At 53.8% G+C, this 17,329-nt stretch overlaps 1 protein-coding gene across 2 annotated transcripts in view; it reads left to right on the forward strand.

The window, feature by feature from the left end:
- The window catches only part of KSR2 (kinase suppressor of ras 2), an 87,409-nt gene extending 77,865 nt beyond the window's left edge, over positions 1 to 9,544 (forward strand). Inside the window, exons 19-21 of one of the 2 annotated variants that reach the window (XM_056326477.1) lie at positions 2,159 to 2,288; positions 2,701 to 2,834; positions 4,730 to 9,544. In XM_056326477.1, the coding sequence (XP_056182452.1) occupies positions 2,159 to 2,288; positions 2,701 to 2,834; positions 4,730 to 4,736 (271 nt within the window). In that variant the 3' untranslated portion in view covers positions 4,737 to 9,544. Of the gene's footprint in view, positions 1 to 2,158; positions 2,289 to 2,700; positions 2,839 to 4,729 lie in introns of those variants that run through there. The other variant, XM_056326478.1, reaches the window with a different exon arrangement.
- The last annotated feature ends 7,785 nt before the right edge of the window (positions 9,545 to 17,329 follow it).

Genomic DNA, 17,329 nt, shown 5'->3' on the forward strand with positions numbered 1-17,329 from the left:
CCTGATTCTCTCCACCAGCCAGCTGCAGAGGGGTTGGCAGCAGTAGCTGCTGCTGTGAGCTGGGGCTGCTGGGGAGATGAGATGCCTAAAGGTCAAGAAGAGGAGAACTGATGAGTCTCCTTCAGCGAACTGGCTCATCACTCCTGCCGCTTATCTGAAAGCAAGCCTCCCTTACGGCAGGAGCCCAATTGCCCTGGTAAAACCTTTCTCGAGGTGGACATAGGGCTGGGGGCTTTACCCAGAGGATTAATTTTCTTGTGGATACCTTAAAGGCTGCGGGGATTAGTGTGCATGGGGCTGTTATGGGAGGCGATATTTCCATCAAAACCACAGTAATTACAGCTGAAAGGGTCTGGCTTTTTTTTTCCTCCCTCCCTGAGGTATATCTTTAGCACAAGAATAAAGAAGTAATTAAGGGATCATATCGAACTAAGTGAGAGTCAGTTACTTAGACTTAGTTTTTCCTCCTTTCTTTGAGTGTGAGCTCTGCCCTTATGTAAAGCATGAGTTTCCTTAAAAGATTAAAAGATTTTCCCACATTTTTTGTCTTTCTTGTTTCTGCTGCCCTCCGCTGAGCCCGGGAGGCTCACAGCTGATCCGGAGGGTTATTGCCATCGCCATTTCCCTCTAGGGATTTGGGGATCAGCAACAGCGAGAGGAAAAGATCTTTTAAAGAAGACAGAAATTTTAAATTAAAGCGTGGGTGAAGGCGGCGCAGAGCAGGGTGCTGAGGCTGACGGCACGCGCTCGACAAAGTCTGCAAGATTGTGGCAACAATTAATGTTAGATGTGTGGTCTTCTGCAAAGGGAGATGGAGCAGCAGATCACTCTCCATAGCACCATCTGTACCCCAGGAAACACAGTCCAGATATTTGGGATGCATCACATGAAGGTGAAAACTTAAGCCTCAAACTCCCAACTAGAAATCTGAATTTAACTGCATCGGATGCATTCAGGCACTTTAAAAATCCTGGCTGATGCCTGAACATCTTGTCCTGTGCCACCAGGACCTGTCTCTCTCCAGCCTCCCCGTTCCTCTGTGCCTACAGCACCAATGGGCATCTCACATTATTCACATTTTTTGAGATCGATAGTCAAACTGTATGCATATTTTTCAAAAATCAGGGAGCCCCCCATCCAAGAGTGTTCTTTCATTTATCAGACTCCCTCCCCCAGATTTTTCCACCCAGATGCTGTTTTAACTCTGTTTCTTGCTGCTTTAACTGGCTGTGATGGCATCCCTTGAAGGGAAAAGTAAGTCCAGGGAATTTGCCTTGGAAATCAGGGCCAGCACTGTGGGAGTAGGGGCTTATCCAGCCTCCGAGTGCTGGAAAACAAGGGTGGAAAAGTCCCAGGTGGTAGCGGGGGTGGAGGACCACGGGGATGCCTGCCAGCTCAGCCAGAGATACCGTTGTTTTGGGATATTCCCTTGGATTTGGAAGTCCTCATGGAAAGGAGGGCTTGGCTTAGTGATCAGAGCAGTGCAGTGGCAGATGGCTGGGGGTTCTCATGTGCCATCACCTGGTGAGGGTGCCAGGGATGGTTCATGCCATGGCTTGGATGGCTTTTTGTGGTTTGGAGTGCTTTTTCCAAAAGAAAAAGGAAAAAGTCAGAGCAAAAGTGAATTTTCAGGTTCATTCTTCCCTGGTGCTTGCTGCCCCAAGCAGCTGGAGCAGGTGGCAGAGTTAGAAATGCCAGCCCGGCGGCTGGACCATGTATTTACCCCCCGCATCATCTATTAAGCTACTCGGCGGGCAGCGGGGCAAGGTGCTATTGCATCCTAGTGGGAGATTCCCACTTGATGTAACAGGCTGGCTGGCAGCTCTGCCCATTATTCTGCACATGCCTCTGCCTGTGCATCCATCAGCTTCTGTCCTCCTGCCCATGGGCCATATTCTCCCCTGGTGTAAATCAGGGGCTGCAGCAGGCTGTCAATCAAATTGACAGCCTCAGTTACTTCCTCTGGAAAATGGGAGAGGTGATGTCTCTGTAATGAGGGCTGAGCATCTCTGGTGTCATATCTGGGATGAAGCACCTCCTGGATGTGGATGATTTTTAGAGCAGGGAGAGGCAGTGGGTGTGGGTGCAATGAGCAGCCGTACCCCTGTGCGATGCCTCCCAGCTCCTCCCAACTCTAATCCCTGCTGTCTCCCAACAGCACGATCTGGTATGAGCTGCATGCGCGGGAATGGCCCTTCAAGACACAGCCAGCGGAGGCAATAATCTGGCAGGTGGGAAGAGGGATGAAGCCCAACCTCAGCCAGATCGGGATGGGCAAGGAGATCTCGGTAGGTGGTGTGGAGCAGGTGCTGGAGCCCCGCGTGTATGTGTGTGTGTGCATGGAGGGGGAACGTGCCCCACTGGTGCATGCCCTGGGGGGGGGGTCCCTTTGAAAAACTCTCTGTGCTGCCCAGGATCTGCCAGCAAAAAAGCGAGGGGTTCCTTCCTCTCCAGCCAGTGGGACTCAGTCTAGCTGCTGGTGGCACAAGAACAGTTTGCCTGTTCCTTCCATGCCAGCCCTTTGCAGGGATGCGGTGATGGAGATACGGTCCTTACGGGGGTGGACACATTCCCTCTGCCCTGGCACTTCAGAAGGATGCAGTGATGGAGGTGGGGTCCTTGCTGGGAGGACATTAGGTGCGGAGATCATGGTGGGAGAGGGACTGGCTCTGCTCACGCACTTGTCCTGTGTGGCTGCAGGACATCCTCCTCTTCTGCTGGGCCTATGAGCAAGAGGAGAGACCCACCTTCACCAAGCTCATGGACATGCTGGAGAAACTGCCAAAGCGCAACCGTCGCCTTTCCCATCCTGGGCACTTCTGGAAGTCAGCAGAGTAAGTCCCTGCCCTTGCCTGGTTTTCCCTGTGGTGGCTGGAAGCTCTGCCTGCACCCCTCAGCACGCCACTGTCACAGCTGACTGGGTAGCATTGGCGGGGGGCATGGGGACAAGCTGTGTGTATATAGGTGCCGTGGGGGGGGGGGGGCAAGCATGGGTAGAAAGGGTGGTCATAGAGTGCTGTGCCCATGCCAGCTGTCACTGCAGTGCTGGCTGTTCTTATTGGGCTGAAAAAGCCTGGGAAAGTAGTTGGAGACGATCAGGAGGAGCTTAGCGAAGTGCTCCATCATCGCTGGGAGGAGGAAGCAGGGTAGGTCCAGGGGCAGGCTGGGGCCAGGACATCTGTTTCAGGGATATCTGCTTTGGGGACATCGGCCAGGGCTCCAGTGCCAGCTTCTGCACCCCTCTCAAAGTGGTTTCCCTCCTGGGAAGGTGGTTTTTCCTTCTTTTGCCCAGATTTAACTGGTGGGGGGATATCCTGCCTGGGGTCCCTCCCCAGACCTGCAGCCTGTGGCAGCCATCGCAGCTTCCAGCGCTGGGAAAAGAACATCGTCTCTTCTCCCACAGACAGCTCGTGGCCAAGTCCTGCTCCGTTTCATTGCTTTGGCTTAGTCACATCTCTCTGCTTCAGCAAACACAGCATAAATGGGTCCCCAGTCAGGTTTCAGGATCTGGCCTGTTGGTAACAGCAGGCAAAACCCAGAAGTATCACTTAGAGACTCATTTTCTTCCCTTGAATTCATCGTATTATGACAAATAGGATCAAAAGCCTAATCCATGCAGGGGTTGCATTCATGGGGGGATTTTTCCTTCTCCTGGTGTGCATGCCCAGACTGTGGAGGCTGGAAATGGGCAGGGAGGGAGGGCGGCAGAGGTGAGCTAAGGGAGAGAAGTGAGGGCAATTTTGACTACTTCAAGCATCTTTTTTGGACCTCACTGAGGGTTGGAGATGCAGATTTCTTCTGCTGTATCTGATAACAAACCTCCTTGCTTCCTTATCTGTGTGACAAGTGTGGGCGGCCCCAAGGTTACGGGCACAGCGAAAGCCGCTGGAGTGTCCCTTGTGCCACCTCCCATCCCCGTGTGCTCAGGGCTGATGAGGGGCTCCTGGGACCAGCACAAAGCCAGCGGTCAGATGGCCCCCAAATCACCTGGAACATAAGCCAATAATCAGGAGGGAAGTTAATTACCAGTCCGTGCTCCGAGCAGGCACCAGGGTGGCTTCTGCAGCCAGGCAAGGAAAGCTGAAGGTTGACGAACCCCAAAGCAGGTGGCTGTATAATTGCTTGGTTGGGTTTGGGAAGGTTTTTGCAGTCAGAGCCATGCTCTGCCTGCCCTAGGCTGTGGCTGGCCGGCAGCTTCCTCTTAATTACCGGCCCCATCTTTTGCTAAGTGCGAGGGGAGGGAGGATTCTTCAGCTCAGCTCTCGCTTTCCGTCTGAGCTGCCTCCTTCCTGAGGGACTCGGCTCTGGCCACTGTTCCCATGTTAGGTCCTGGCTTCCCCGTGGGGTCCTGGCTCACCCACAGATCCCAGCTGTGCACAGGGATGAGCCGGCTGCGGTACCCGGGGGCTCTGCCATACCTGCACTCGGGGTTCCTGCTGCTGGGAGAGCCTGGATGCACGGGGATGGGGCTGAGGTGTGTGGTACCCAACAAGCCTTTTCCCCTCTAGATGATACTAAATCTGAGACTTGCCTGCACCAGCAAAACCCAGGCTGGGCTGGCGGGGAGGTGCAGAAGTGCACTGCTTCCCACAGTGCCACTGTATTCCGGGGCAGCTCTGTGGCAAACCCACTTGGGGAGGCTTTTTTGCAACCACCTGCCCCGCAAAAACCCGTGGTGCCCTGGGACAAAGTGCCCAGTGCTGACTCTGCTGTGTTGTGTCCCTTCCAGGCTGTGACGGGAGGAGTTAAGGGATGGTGCCTTCCTCCCCCTGCGGTTCTCCTCTTCCTCTCCGCTTCCCACCCTGTGCTACAGAGGAGCAGCGGGTGCCACGGGCCAACAGCGGAATGGGAATGAGCCTCTTCCCCCGCAGCGTTTCATCCTCTCTGCAAGGGCTGGAGGAGCCAAGCTGGTGGCAGAGCGCCAGGGACGCCCGGCTGCGGTGGGATGGGGACGGCGGGCAGCTCCCCGTGCACATGGAGTCAGGTCTGGGGCCGATTCCCCTCCGAGCAGGGGGAACCCATGAGGCAGATGGCTTCAATTTAACCCCCAGGGCTCCTCTGATCCCAACCAGCATGGTCAATGCTCATGACGCTCGGATGGGGAGGGGTTGCTTCTTGGTTCTCAATGAGTTTATTTAATTTCCTTTATCTATTTATTTATTTTTTAAATGAAAAAAGGGGGAAATGTTGCTGATTCATGAGTTTAGCGCTGGAGCCTGCGGGGGCCAGGGAGTGCCGCTGCTATTAGCTACCCCCTGCGGGAAAATGCATCTGCAGAGCCGGAGCTGGAGGAGTCCTGCTCCCCCTCGCCTCTGCAACCCCTTCATGGGCAGCCGTGACCTTTCACAAGTGGCTTCTTTACCTCCTGGCCATGCCCACTTACATTTCTGCCCTCCAGGTCTCCCTCTCAGCAGGTTGCTTCTCCACATTCCTGTTAATTTAGCTGTTTGCCCCAGCACATATCTAATCAGCGAGCCTTTCCTTCTCGCTCTCCCCACTGCTGCTTTGCTTTTGGCTTCGTTCTTCATTCCTGAAGGCATTGCCAAAGCCCTGGGTTTGGGGGTGCTCTGGGGCCGGGCAGAGCGGAGCAGCTGGGACTGGGGTCCTTCCCCTCTCCCGTTGCCTTCCTCAGGCTCGTTGCCGGAGCCGGGGATGTGGACAAGCTCTGGTTGTACAGAGCATCTCCCTCCCCAGCCCCACGCAGGGAGCCATGGACATCTTGGCTGAACAAACAGCCATGCCCAGGACTGTTTTCCCCTGCATATTCATCTTCCATCAGCCAAACCCCGGACCTCCCCGAAGAGATGCTCTTTGGGCAGCATCTGGGAGCTGGTGTTGCCATCTGAATACCGTGTGCCGGTATTTCCCTCTCCCCATCATCTCGGATGGGCCCTCGAGCCCATTAGATGAGCTGTCAAGCGAGGGATGATAGCAAATTGCGTTTTCAGGCCCTTATTGAGCATAATTGCTTGACAGGAACCATCCTGAATAATTCAATTGTAGTCTAAGTTAGCTTAATTTGGAGACATGATGAGGCTCTGCAAACTAACCAGCCCTGGTTTGTTTGCTGCTCCTCTAACTCCCCCTTGCCAGCATTTGAACCTCTTTAACATAAGTAAATGAAGATTAGAAACGTAATTGCAGCTAGCAAGAGATGTTACTTTAATCATGGGGGCGTGTATGAAGGTGCTTTTATGTCTTAAAATTTGCACAAGTGCATATGTATAAAAATCTGAGGTGGGCAGGAGCAAGGGCGGTGAATCCAGCCTCCAAGCATGCTGGCAGAGGGTCGGTCTGGATGAGTCTTCTGCTGATGCTTTCAGGACATTTGCTGTGCCATGTAGTTGCATCTCACTCTCAGATGTTTTGCATGAAGTTGGGATGAGGCAGGATCACCTGCTTCTGCCTTTGATGCTGAGGCCAAGTGGGATGAGCAAGAGAGAGCAGGGTGAGCCCTCGTTTGTGCTAATTGCCCCCCGCACCAGGCAGCAGGGCCAGTTTGTGGTCCCCATGGCCTCATGCTGCAGAGCTCAGTGTAGGTGGCTGAGCATCACCTCATCCCAGTGATGATGAAGGATGTTCCATGGCTGTTCACCTTCTGCCTCCTCCACATTCCACTTCTTCCCTCGTGAACAACCCCCCCATCTTCTTCATCCCACCCTGGGCTGCAGCAGTGATGTCCTCTGCTGCCCATCCTCCCCATCCCAACCCTTCCCTGCTGTCTCATACCCTCTCCATCCTCTGTGCGTGAGCACGTGTGCCATAAATGTTGCACTAAGCCTCAGAGTCTCCCTGAGTTTTCACCAATGCCTTCACCTGTCGTGGTCCTGGGGTCTGTTGGGGGGAGCACAGCCCCATCACCAGTGGTCTCTGCTGCTGGAGGGGCACAGGGGCGTCTCACTGTGAACTCACCGGTCCCCAAACCACGTTCAGAGAGAGTCATTGCTGTAGAAAGGTGGTGTCCTTCTCGCTCGGTGGTTTTAGTTTCTGTGTAGGTGTGAACTTCCTAGGCGAGCAGTAGCAAGTAAAACGTGTTGGAAGGATGAAGGAGGTGATACTCAGCACTGGGGGTGGCAAAATGCTGTAGCCTGATAGACTTGTGGATTTATGGTGGAAGATACAACGTCCATCTTGAAAGACTTTCTGTGGGTTTATTCTCTGTGCCCCAAGCCCCCTGCTTGCCTAGAAGGTCTCACCTTGACATAATCCCCCCATGGGGTCTCCCCAGCCGTTGGCAGACACCTGCTCTATTTTATTGGCCAAGACTCAAGGAAACAAGTGAACTGATGAGCATGTTGGTTTGGTTGCCCCATGGCATTAGGTCCTTACCAGGAGCACAGGGCCCTCTGCAGCAGCCTCAGCCAAGCATTTCTCCCCTGGATTTTGGGCATTTGAAGGGAGCTAAGTGCTCCTGTAGCCAACAAACCTTGCCAACTCTTCTCTCATCTCTTTCCTCTTTCTCCCTGCTTCCCTCATCGTAACATCTCAGCCAGGCCATGAGCAGAGCTGTCACACAGTAGTATTGGTGGAAAAATAGCTGCCCTGTATTTATCATAAATTAGCTCAGAAGAGCAGCTCCTTCGCTTCCATTCAGTGCAGCGACGGTTGTTTATGCAGCCGTGTTATTTGCATCATGCTTTCTTATTTTTGAAAGTCTTAATTATTAAAAAAAAACCCAAACCAACAAATCTTACTTTTTTTTGTTGTTGCTGTTCTTTGTTTTTTGACTCTGGCTTTGTGAGTTTTTTTTTTTTTTCCCCAGTTTAAAAATATCCAGCCCTTCAGCAGGGAGAGAATGTAGGAGAAGCTCTCCACAATGCCCTCTAATAGGAGATCCGAAGGAGCGAGAAGGTCCATCCGGTGGCTCAGTTTAGCTGCATGAGCTAGAGGAGAGACAGGGGTTATTTCCAGATGCGCTGGGTGAGAGCGGAGCCTGCTTTAGCACGGTGGTGTTCTGAGCAGCAGCTTGAGATGCAGGGAACCATCCCCAGCCCTGTGGTACATCCCGGGGCTCCTGCAGCGGAGCAGCCCCAGCGATGCTCTCCTGACCCAGTCCTCCTGCTCTCAGCTGCTTCATCTTTTCAGTCACCCTCTGAGGCTCTTCTCTGAGCTCCCCAGTCCCTGACTTTGCTGCTGTCCAAGGTTTCTTTCCCAGCGTTTCAGCGCTCATGGGAAATGCTGCGTTTGGCGCTGGGTAGCGAAGCCACTGCCAGTGGTGGAAGTGGTGGTGCTGCATGACCCCAAAGTGCTATGTCCTCCTTTGGCTGCTAAGTTATATCCCCCCAGCCCTGCTGCTTCTTCTATCCACCCCCCCAAACTACCCAAATCCTCGCTGAGCCATGACCAGGCAGTTCCTGGGGATGATGAGCTCAGAGTCCGTCCCCGATGACTTTTATCCGATACTTGACATGGCAGGAGCCAAGATGATTAAGATTTAAGACAGATGGTAGGCAGAAATGAGTATCTTTGAGGTGGAGTTGCTCCTCAGCCTTTGCTAGATGCTATGGAAGGGTTGGTGCCTATGGATTGGTCCATGCTAAGAAGAAGGGGTCTATGTTGGAGGTGCCATGAGGTGCTGCCTGCAACCCCAAGTGCCATGGGGAGCCCCAGGTCAACCCTGCCAGGGTGGCACTCTGCTGAGCACCTTTGCTTTCCTTCCCCCTTTCTTCACCATTTATTTATTTTAATTTATTTAATTTTAATTATATTATTTTTTTTTAATAATGATTCTTCGAGAAGCTCGGTCACCTGCAAAAGCCTTCTTTAGTTTCTGGTCCCTGTAAAGTATGCTGTTACATTTTCTTGTACATAAGGTATATATAAATATATATACATATCTCTATATGTATGTATATAGATATATACATATATAATGAGCTCTAAATCCTGTACAGTTTCAAACTGAACTCAATGGCCTGCTTTGTTTTCTCTGTGTTAGTTCTGACCGTTGCAGAATGAGCTGACTTTCATTTCCCTTTTCCTCTTTCCCTTTTCTTTTTATAAATATATACATAAATATATATATATATATTTTGTTGTCGTTGTTGCAAAACTCTCGTCACTGGAAAAGAACAGTTGATTCTGGTGCAAAAAATATATCACCCCACAAACCAACAACAACAAAAAATTGCTGAGAAAGGCACGATGGATCTCCCTGATGTAAATTTGTACAGTAACATTTATAACGTTTTCTACACTTGAAGAAAGTATTTATAATTTCAGCTGTCTGATTGAGTGCGAATCTCTGTGACCTGCAGAAATGGATAGCCATTTGTTCCTGTGGTTTCTCGTGCAGTGTTTGGTGAGGTGACAGTGTATGAATTATTTATGCCAATAAAAAAAAAACAAACACAAACCTTTGAAAACCATTGCACCCCTGTGCTGCTCTGCGCCGCCAGCTGCTCCCTGCCCTCTCCTTGCTCCACAGTGGCACCGCATCCCAGTGGTGGGGTGGGAGTATTTTTCCGTGGCTGGATCTGGACCACTGTCCTCCATCAGACCCCTGGGAGCATCTCGGTGCCAAGCTCTGGTCCAGCAATGCTCAGGGGGAAACACAGCACTGCCGAACCCCCCTTTTCCTCTCTCCCACCGTGTCAGCTCGCAGCCCAGCCCTTTGGGGACAATAATTCACAGTGAACGTTTGGATGGGAGCCACAGGGAGCCGCAGCAGCCGAAAACGTGGGAGTTGGGCAAATTATGGGGCAGGCAGCAGATAAATCTCCACGTGGCTCTGCTTGCAGAGGGGCTGGGGCTGGGGTGGGGTGCATGCCAGGGCAGTGCTCCTCCCCAGCTGGACCCCCACAGGGACAGCTGAGCCTGGTGATGAAGCGCTGGAGGCTCTTCGCATCTGCTGCTTTATTTGTTTGCTTCTCCCATGCTGTTTTACTGGGGGGCTACCATAAATCTGCAAAACAGCCCGTCAGAAAGCAGCAGCAGTGCTTGCTTGTGGGGCTGATGCAGGCGGTACCCGATGGTAGGAGATGGAGAAGAAAATCACAGAGGGTTCATGTCGCTTTCCCCCTCTCCTTCCCTCCTCACTATCGCCTGAGTGCTTGAAAGGTAAAATAATGATGGCTCACCATTAATAAACCATGAATACTCAACACTTCTCCTGTTGAGGGCTTTTCATCTTTCAAAGCCTGCAGGAGCCAGTAACCAATTAGACCAGACACATCCCGGGAGGGGAGCTGTGGGAGGGTCAGCCAGGGGGATTTTCCTGGGAAGGATGGAAGGGGGCTGCTGTGATGGGACATGGATCTCCCAGACAAGAGAGAAACGGGATTTGGGTATAAAGAGCCACTACTTAATGCCCTCTCCCTGCCAGGGTCTTTGTCACCCCCCTGGCTCCCTTGCAGGTTAAATGGGGTACTGGCTGCATCAAGGTGTCACCATCTCTTGCATATATGGTATAAACAGGGGGTTAAATCCTGCTGATGGTTCCCCTGGTGTAAATCTGGAGAGCTCCCATCAGTCTGGAATATAACTGGTTGGCACTGGTGTGTAACTGGGCAGCCAGGGCCCTGGTGGCTCCAGTGCTCCAGTGATGGAGCTGCTAATTGAAATGCCGGCAGCAGTGCTGAGCCCCTGCTGAGCCCAGCGCAGGGATGCTGAGCTCGCTTCTAGCTTGTAGCTAATGAGATGCCAGCACCAGGACGGGGATAAATGTGCAATATATCCCCAAAACAGCCTTAACAATGGCAGTGGTGGATTAGAGGTGTCTCTGAAAACATATCTGCATATATACACGCACGTGTGTGTGTATCGGAGAGCCACATGAATACGCACATGTGTCTAATCGCCTTCTTGCTGTTGATGAATCACGAGCCATTAATATTTCACAGGTGAGGAATAAATGCAGAGAGTGAAAGAGGAGCTAAACCCTCAGGATGCTGGCTCTAGCCTTCCTGCCACTGCTCTGGGGTGAACCCATGGCAATGCTGTGGGACCGCAGGTCAGGGCTCGGGGTGAGCATTGCTCCCATTTGGGTGCTGGGTGCCAGTGGCATTGGCAGAACGTGGGTGCAGCCAGCCTGGCCTGGTGTGAGCAGGTACCATCATCAAATGGGGCTGTTTGCTTTGGGTAGTAACGCTTTTGAGGTCAGCTATGTTGATGGAGAAGAGCAGAGGGCACCTGCATTTTTACTGGGGGGTGGCTTCAGAGATGGCCCCATGCATCCAGGTCCTACTTGGGTGACCCACTCCCCCTCCAGACACACAGGGGCTTATTATACACACTTGCCTTCCTTGACTGTCCCCCAAACTAAATGTACTCTGAAGCCTTTTATTGACCTGAACTTAAAAGATCAGATACATGGGCACCAAGGTGGTGCACCCAGCTGTTAGACCTAGACGCCAGCCACAAGCCTCTGCTCGCCGCGGGGACTGTGCTGTCACCGCAGAGACAGCTGCAGGTACCGTGTCTGCTGCCAACAGGTCTGGGTTCCCCTTTCCATTCTGCATCAGCTGAAATGGGAGGAAAAAAAGGGTGGCAGGGAGCCGAGCCCTCAGCCTGGAGGGTGAGAACCAGCGATGGCTCCCAGCCAGCGCTGCCAGCCGTCCCAACCCAGCACCAGGGGGTCTTGGCGGGGGCCAGGGTTGCACAGGGGTTGCTGAGCAGGAAATAAATTTAATTTAATTAATCCTGTGGATTAATGCAACATTCATGCTGCAGCCAGAGCCAGAACAGGGCTAGCAAGGGTCTGGCATCGCTGACCCAGACCCGGAGCATCCTGCTGGTGCTGGTCCTCCCCAGGACGGGCACAGCCCCAGCACGGGCTGGGGTGGTGGCAGTGCCTGACAATGGGGTATTGTTCAGCCACTGTAATTTATGGTTCCTCCCCTGGCTTGTCTGGGCTTTCTCAGGAGCCTCAATGAGCCCTTGCAGCTGAAGCACAGGGCTGGTCCCTTCCAGGGGGACCAAGGTTGGGCTGAGCCCCCCACAGCCACCCCAACAGGGACTGGGGGGATCCTGTCTGCGTGATGCATGGGGAGTAAAGCACAGCTCCAGCCCTCCATCAGGGCTTGAATAGCTGTCCCTGGAGCAGGAGGCATGGGGACAGTCCAGGCCTGCTCCACCTTGGATATCCTGGAGAGCATCGTGGGGGCTGTGGGGAGCCCTGGGCAGGTGGCTGGTGATGCAATGACTAATTAGCCACTTCTGTTATGGCCACCCACCCTTTAACAGGATTGTTGCTCTGAGCCAGAGCAGAGCTGATCCTGCTTTGCAGAAAGACCCAGCTGATCAGTGGGATTAATGCTAGCCAGGGTATTATAAGGGAGTTGCTTAGTTTCTTCCTTGTGCTTTTCTTGGGGGGGTGGGTCATCTCCATCTTCCTCTGCCTACCTGCCAGGGAAGGGGCTGCCTTGGCCAAGGTCCCTGTGGTCCTGCTGTCCCATTACTCAGCAGATTCTCTTTCCTCACCTCTATTTTTATGTTGTCCTCTTGGACAGAAACCTGACCCCCGGCTGCCTTGCCCTGTGCTGGGGACATTACGTGAGTTCCTGCTTGGCTCCCAGCACAGGACCCTTTCCTCCCGGCAGCCCTGGGAAAGAGGAGTGATTCCCAGTTCCCAGCTTTTTGCCTTAAACTTCGCACCTGCAACCTCCTCCAAGGGTTAAAGAGCTGAGCTGTGCCCTCGGCAGTACCAGGTAGAAAAACTGGCTGCAGGCTTTCCCGTGTCTTGCAGCTATTTATTTATTCCTTGTTTTGTTGGGACAGGGTGGCTTTCTGTGCCTGTGTACCAAACCCTGGGGTGGGGAGGGGGGTCAGGGCACCCCCTTTCTGTTGGGTGTGTTGTGAGGTGTGGCGATGGGACTGTGGTGCTGAAGGTCCCCTTGGAAAATCAACCCACAGCTCGGGGGTTAGTGAAGGGCTGCGCTCTCCCGGGCGGCATTTGGGCAGCCGGCACGGTGAGAGCCGTGGCCAGGCAAGCAGTTGTCCCACCAGTGTGTGGGCTGACATTTTTTGGGTGCATTGAGGTGCCAGGCATCGCCATGGGTCTCCACAGCGCATGAAGAAGACCCTGTGCCCCCAGGGTCAGCCATGGTACCCACTGGCTCCGTGTCCCTATTTCTAGCTAGTGGTGGGAAACAGCCCAGCAATGTGGCTGGTACCAGGCACCGTGGGTGAGCCTTCAGCCTCTCCCTTCCTCCTCAGCCAGCAGCCCCTGCGGAGAGCGCTCAGCCAGGTGCTGCCCCCGGTCCCATGGTGATGGGCAGGGCGAGGGCACCATCCCAAGCTCAGCTGGACCTGTCAGCACATGCTGCCCATGTGGATTTGCTTTCTGGGAATACTGGGGTGCTGGGGAGGGACCAGCAACCGTTTCTTCTGTGAGTGTGAAAGCAAGTGCTTCTGCCCACGTTTCCCTCCATGCAGCCAGGACTGAGGATGGCTGGGCTTCCCTCCTGGGCTCTCTCCTCCACCTGCAGGGGAAACACACCCCGGTTGCAATCCACTGGGGCATCACAGCCCTTCTGTGGGGTAAAGGGACACGACTCAGCCTGCACCAGTGCTACCATGATTACACTTAGTTGTGCAGCAGCTCTAGAAGCTCACAATGAGGGTTTGTGATGGTCTCCTGGAAAATCATGCTCTGTAAACACCTATTTATCTTGAAGAGGCTTTGGCAGCATTTAATTTGCTGGCTGCTGTGGCCACAGGTGCTTGGGGATGCCACAAGCCTGGGGACCAGCTGTCCCTCTGTCTGCTGGCATCCTCAGGCTGGTGTTGCACCAGTGGGCTCTTGAGGCCTTGATGGCTGCCCTGTGCCTGGGGGAATGCAGGAGGCAATGGGCACTGCGACTAGTGCGATGCCACTGTGGCAGCTGAGCCCTGGCTTGGGTTTCACTTGCTGGTGGCTATTTTCAGGCCTACAGATCCGATGGGTGACAATGCTTGTGGCTGTGTGTGCGTGATAATCAGCCTCAACACGGCTGGTCCTTCCGCAGCCCAGCCGCACTGCTTTCTTTTTTAGGATCCAACTTATACACTCTTATTTTCAGCTGCTGGCTCCACGCAACCCATCTCCCAGCACCCTGGGGGGATACAGCTCATTGCTTACCCCTTGCGTGTGTGTGTGGGTGCTGCTTGGATTAACATGTAGCATTCTGCCACATGGTGATCGGCCCCTGCTCCCTACTCAGACCTCCCAAACACCAACATTTGGCCACTTCTGAATTTGTTTGGCATTTATAGCAGTGCATCCATGCTGGTGGAGCAACCACAGGGATGCAGAGAGGCTCTGGGCAGCCCCCATGCTGGGAAGGGGAACATTTAGGCAGCGAGGATCCCATGCTCTGTGGCTGAGCAAACACCCTCAGTGTTTTCTCCCAGGTCCTGCCCCTGGGCTTGGCTCAGAGAAACGCTACCTCAGGTGCTGGGAGGAAAATGGATTGCCCCATTATCAGCACTTTCTCCCACACCTTAAATACAATGCACCTGGCAGGAGGTGAGCCCCTAGGTGCTGCTTGCCCACACCTGGTCGGTGCAGGCAAGTAGCTTGGCCATAGGCTCCTGGGAGGCACCTGTGGACTGTTTTTCCCAGGAGAACAACACTGTGGCCACTGCTGGACTTGACCTGGTGGTGAGTGAGACATGGGCTGGTGGGCAGAGACCCTGGGCTGGGTCCTTGTGTGTCAGGGCTGGCGCAGGGGCTTGGGGCTGCACCACGTGTGCTGGGAGGGAGTGCCTGCTGTGCTTGAGGAGGGGTAAAGATCATGCTCAGCTCCTAATGGGGCAGATGAAAACTGTTACAGAGGCTCAAAACGCTGTTGCCTGTGGAAATAAGGTGGGGAAGGCAAAGAGCTTGCCTTCAAGTGCTTGGGAAGCTGTTAAAATAGCAATTGCCCCAGTGGGAGCTGCAGCTCCAGAGCATCCCTCCCAGGTTTCCTCCTGCACTGCTGGAGATGTCTAAGAGCCTTCCCTAAATGCCTGTAGTCGATTACAAAAATGGCCTGCGCATCAAGGCACAGCACCTTTCTGAGCTGCCTCTTCCCTGTTTCCATGAAGCTGGTCAATGTGCGGTGATGGATCCTGGGAATCCAGGTCTGGAAGCCACAACCAGGGGTTTATAGGCAGAAACATTGAATTGCCTTGATGCCTCTGCTGTGAGGTGGCTGCTCAAAAGTCTTTTTAATGGAGACTTCGTAAAATGGCCCCAGTGCAGATCAGTGCGGACTGACTCTGGCTTCAGAAGTGGAAAATGCCAGGTTAAATTGCTCACAGCCGGATAAAAGTGGAGTTTTGCAGGCAAACAGTGAGCAACTGGAGGGCACACAGGGCAACGTTCCCGCTCTCACAAGCAGCATCTGAGTTGCCTTGGGATGGGAAGAACTTGTGTGAATTATAGCAGGGACCTGATCTGTAGGTGTTGACAGCAATCAAGGCAGGATGTGACTTTTGAAAACTATTTTTATTTTACAAGGTTTGTGTTCCTTGGGGTTGAGCTGAGGCTTCTGGGTGAGAGCGCCACATCCCTGCAGTATGTGGGTCAAGCACATCCCTCCCTGCTCAGGGCTGGAGGGCTCTCGCTTAGGGTTAAAATCTCTTAAAGAGCCGAATAGGCTCTGCACCAGCTGAGCTGGGCAAGCTCAGGGGCTTTGCAGGAGCCGAACTCAACACCGAATGGAAGTGCAGCTCTCCTGTTACTGGGCAGATGCTGGATGGGGCGATTGGAGGGGACAGGAGACAACAAGGACCCTGGTGATGATTTAATCTTGAAGCACTAGTTTAATTAATGCAGCAGCCCTTGGACGTATCCTAATTCTCTGGGCACACCTGACTTTGCAGCATACAGGTGTTGAAGTTGTGGTGAGGAGCCTGCATGCGCCTTTCTGCTCTCTCTCACTTTGCAGCTGAGAAAAATCAATGCAAAACCCTTCAAGATGCCCGGCAAGACCCATTATCTCCTGATCGAGCCAGGGAGGTGAAGTTCAAACAAACCCCCACTGCTGTGTCAAGGACAAGAACTTCTTGCCTGCTCTTCTGGGGGTGGGTTAAAAAATACAATTCCTTCCTTATAGACATATACAATTCCTTTGGGTTAAGGCAGAAAGAGCCTTGCTTGTCCTGGCTGTAGTGTGGAAACAGCTTTTTCCCTGGATCTGCGCCTTGTTCTGCTTTGGAAAAAAGATTTTGCAGAGGGGAAGGCCCTGATCTGGGAAGCAGGGGACAACCCGCTGCAGCCTGTTTCTGCAGCAGTGAGGGTCTGCTGGGCTTTTCCCTTCAATTTTTTTTTTTTTTTTCCCATTAGCTGGGTGTTTTGAACAGAAATCTGAAGCTTTCCTCTCATCCTTGCCCTCCTTCCCAACGCCACCCATTGGTCCAAGGGAGAGACAGACCCCAACCCACTAAAATTAGCTGAAACCTGCATGTGTGACTAGGCAGGCACAGAGCAGCCTCCAGCTGGGGAGGTTAAAAGTTATTGAGTAACCAAACCGCTCCGTCAGCCACCGGGCGCTGCAGGGGACACCGCGGCTGCGCTGGTGCCAGGTGCCCTGTGGGTGTTCTGGCCATCCAAAACCACAAGCTATTTCCTCCGGTCCCAACCCTGGGGAGCCCAAAGAGATGCCCTGGTTGGGGTGATGGGCAGAGGGGGTCCTGGGAGAGCTGCACGGTGCTGGGCATTGGAGGGGATGAGGACACTGCTGGGCCCCAGCGAGGGCGAATGCCACCGTGGGAAAGCTGGCTGTGGCCGCGCAGCCGGCTCGGCACCGCGCACGCAGCCCTCCCGCAGCTCCACCATCCCCTCCGCCTGCTCCACCGCAAGCAAAGCCCTTTCTTCCCACCGCCCAGCACCTCTCTTCCCCTGCTCCAGCCAGCCCCCTGCCTCTCGGACGGCTCCGGAGCGATGGAGTCGGTGTGTGCCTTTTGTTTGCTCTTTCTTTTGGGGCTGAAATCCGGCAGGCAGGGGCGGGGGGAGCGGGGCCTCGGCCAGGCGGCATCAGCAGCAGGGGCGAGTGGGGCGTGATGCCCGATGCCCGGCTCTCTCCGGACACAAGTAAGGCTGGGGGCAGCAGGGGCACTTGGGGGTCTGGCTGTGGGGATGGTGGTGAGGGGGCTTGGGGTGGCTCTGCGTGGCCGGGGAGGGGTGAAAAAGTCTTTGGCTCCCACTGAACTGGGAGGTTTCCAGGAGTGGGAGCAGCATGGTTTGTTTGGGATGGGATCGTGGGGCTCTGCTCTCCCCCACCTCCCCTACCAGTCCCTTAGCCTGGGAATCACAGCGGGGTCACTTCTCGTCTCCGACCCTCTGGTGCTTCACTTGTTCCACCCTTAGGCACCCATTTGGCCTTTGCAGGGTGGTCTGGGGCTGGCGCTGCTGTCAGTGCCCCTT

This window comes from Falco biarmicus, chromosome 1 (assembly GCF_023638135.1).
Source record: "Falco biarmicus isolate bFalBia1 chromosome 1, bFalBia1.pri, whole genome shotgun sequence".
NCBI classification, from domain to species: domain Eukaryota; kingdom Metazoa; phylum Chordata; class Aves; order Falconiformes; family Falconidae; genus Falco; species Falco biarmicus.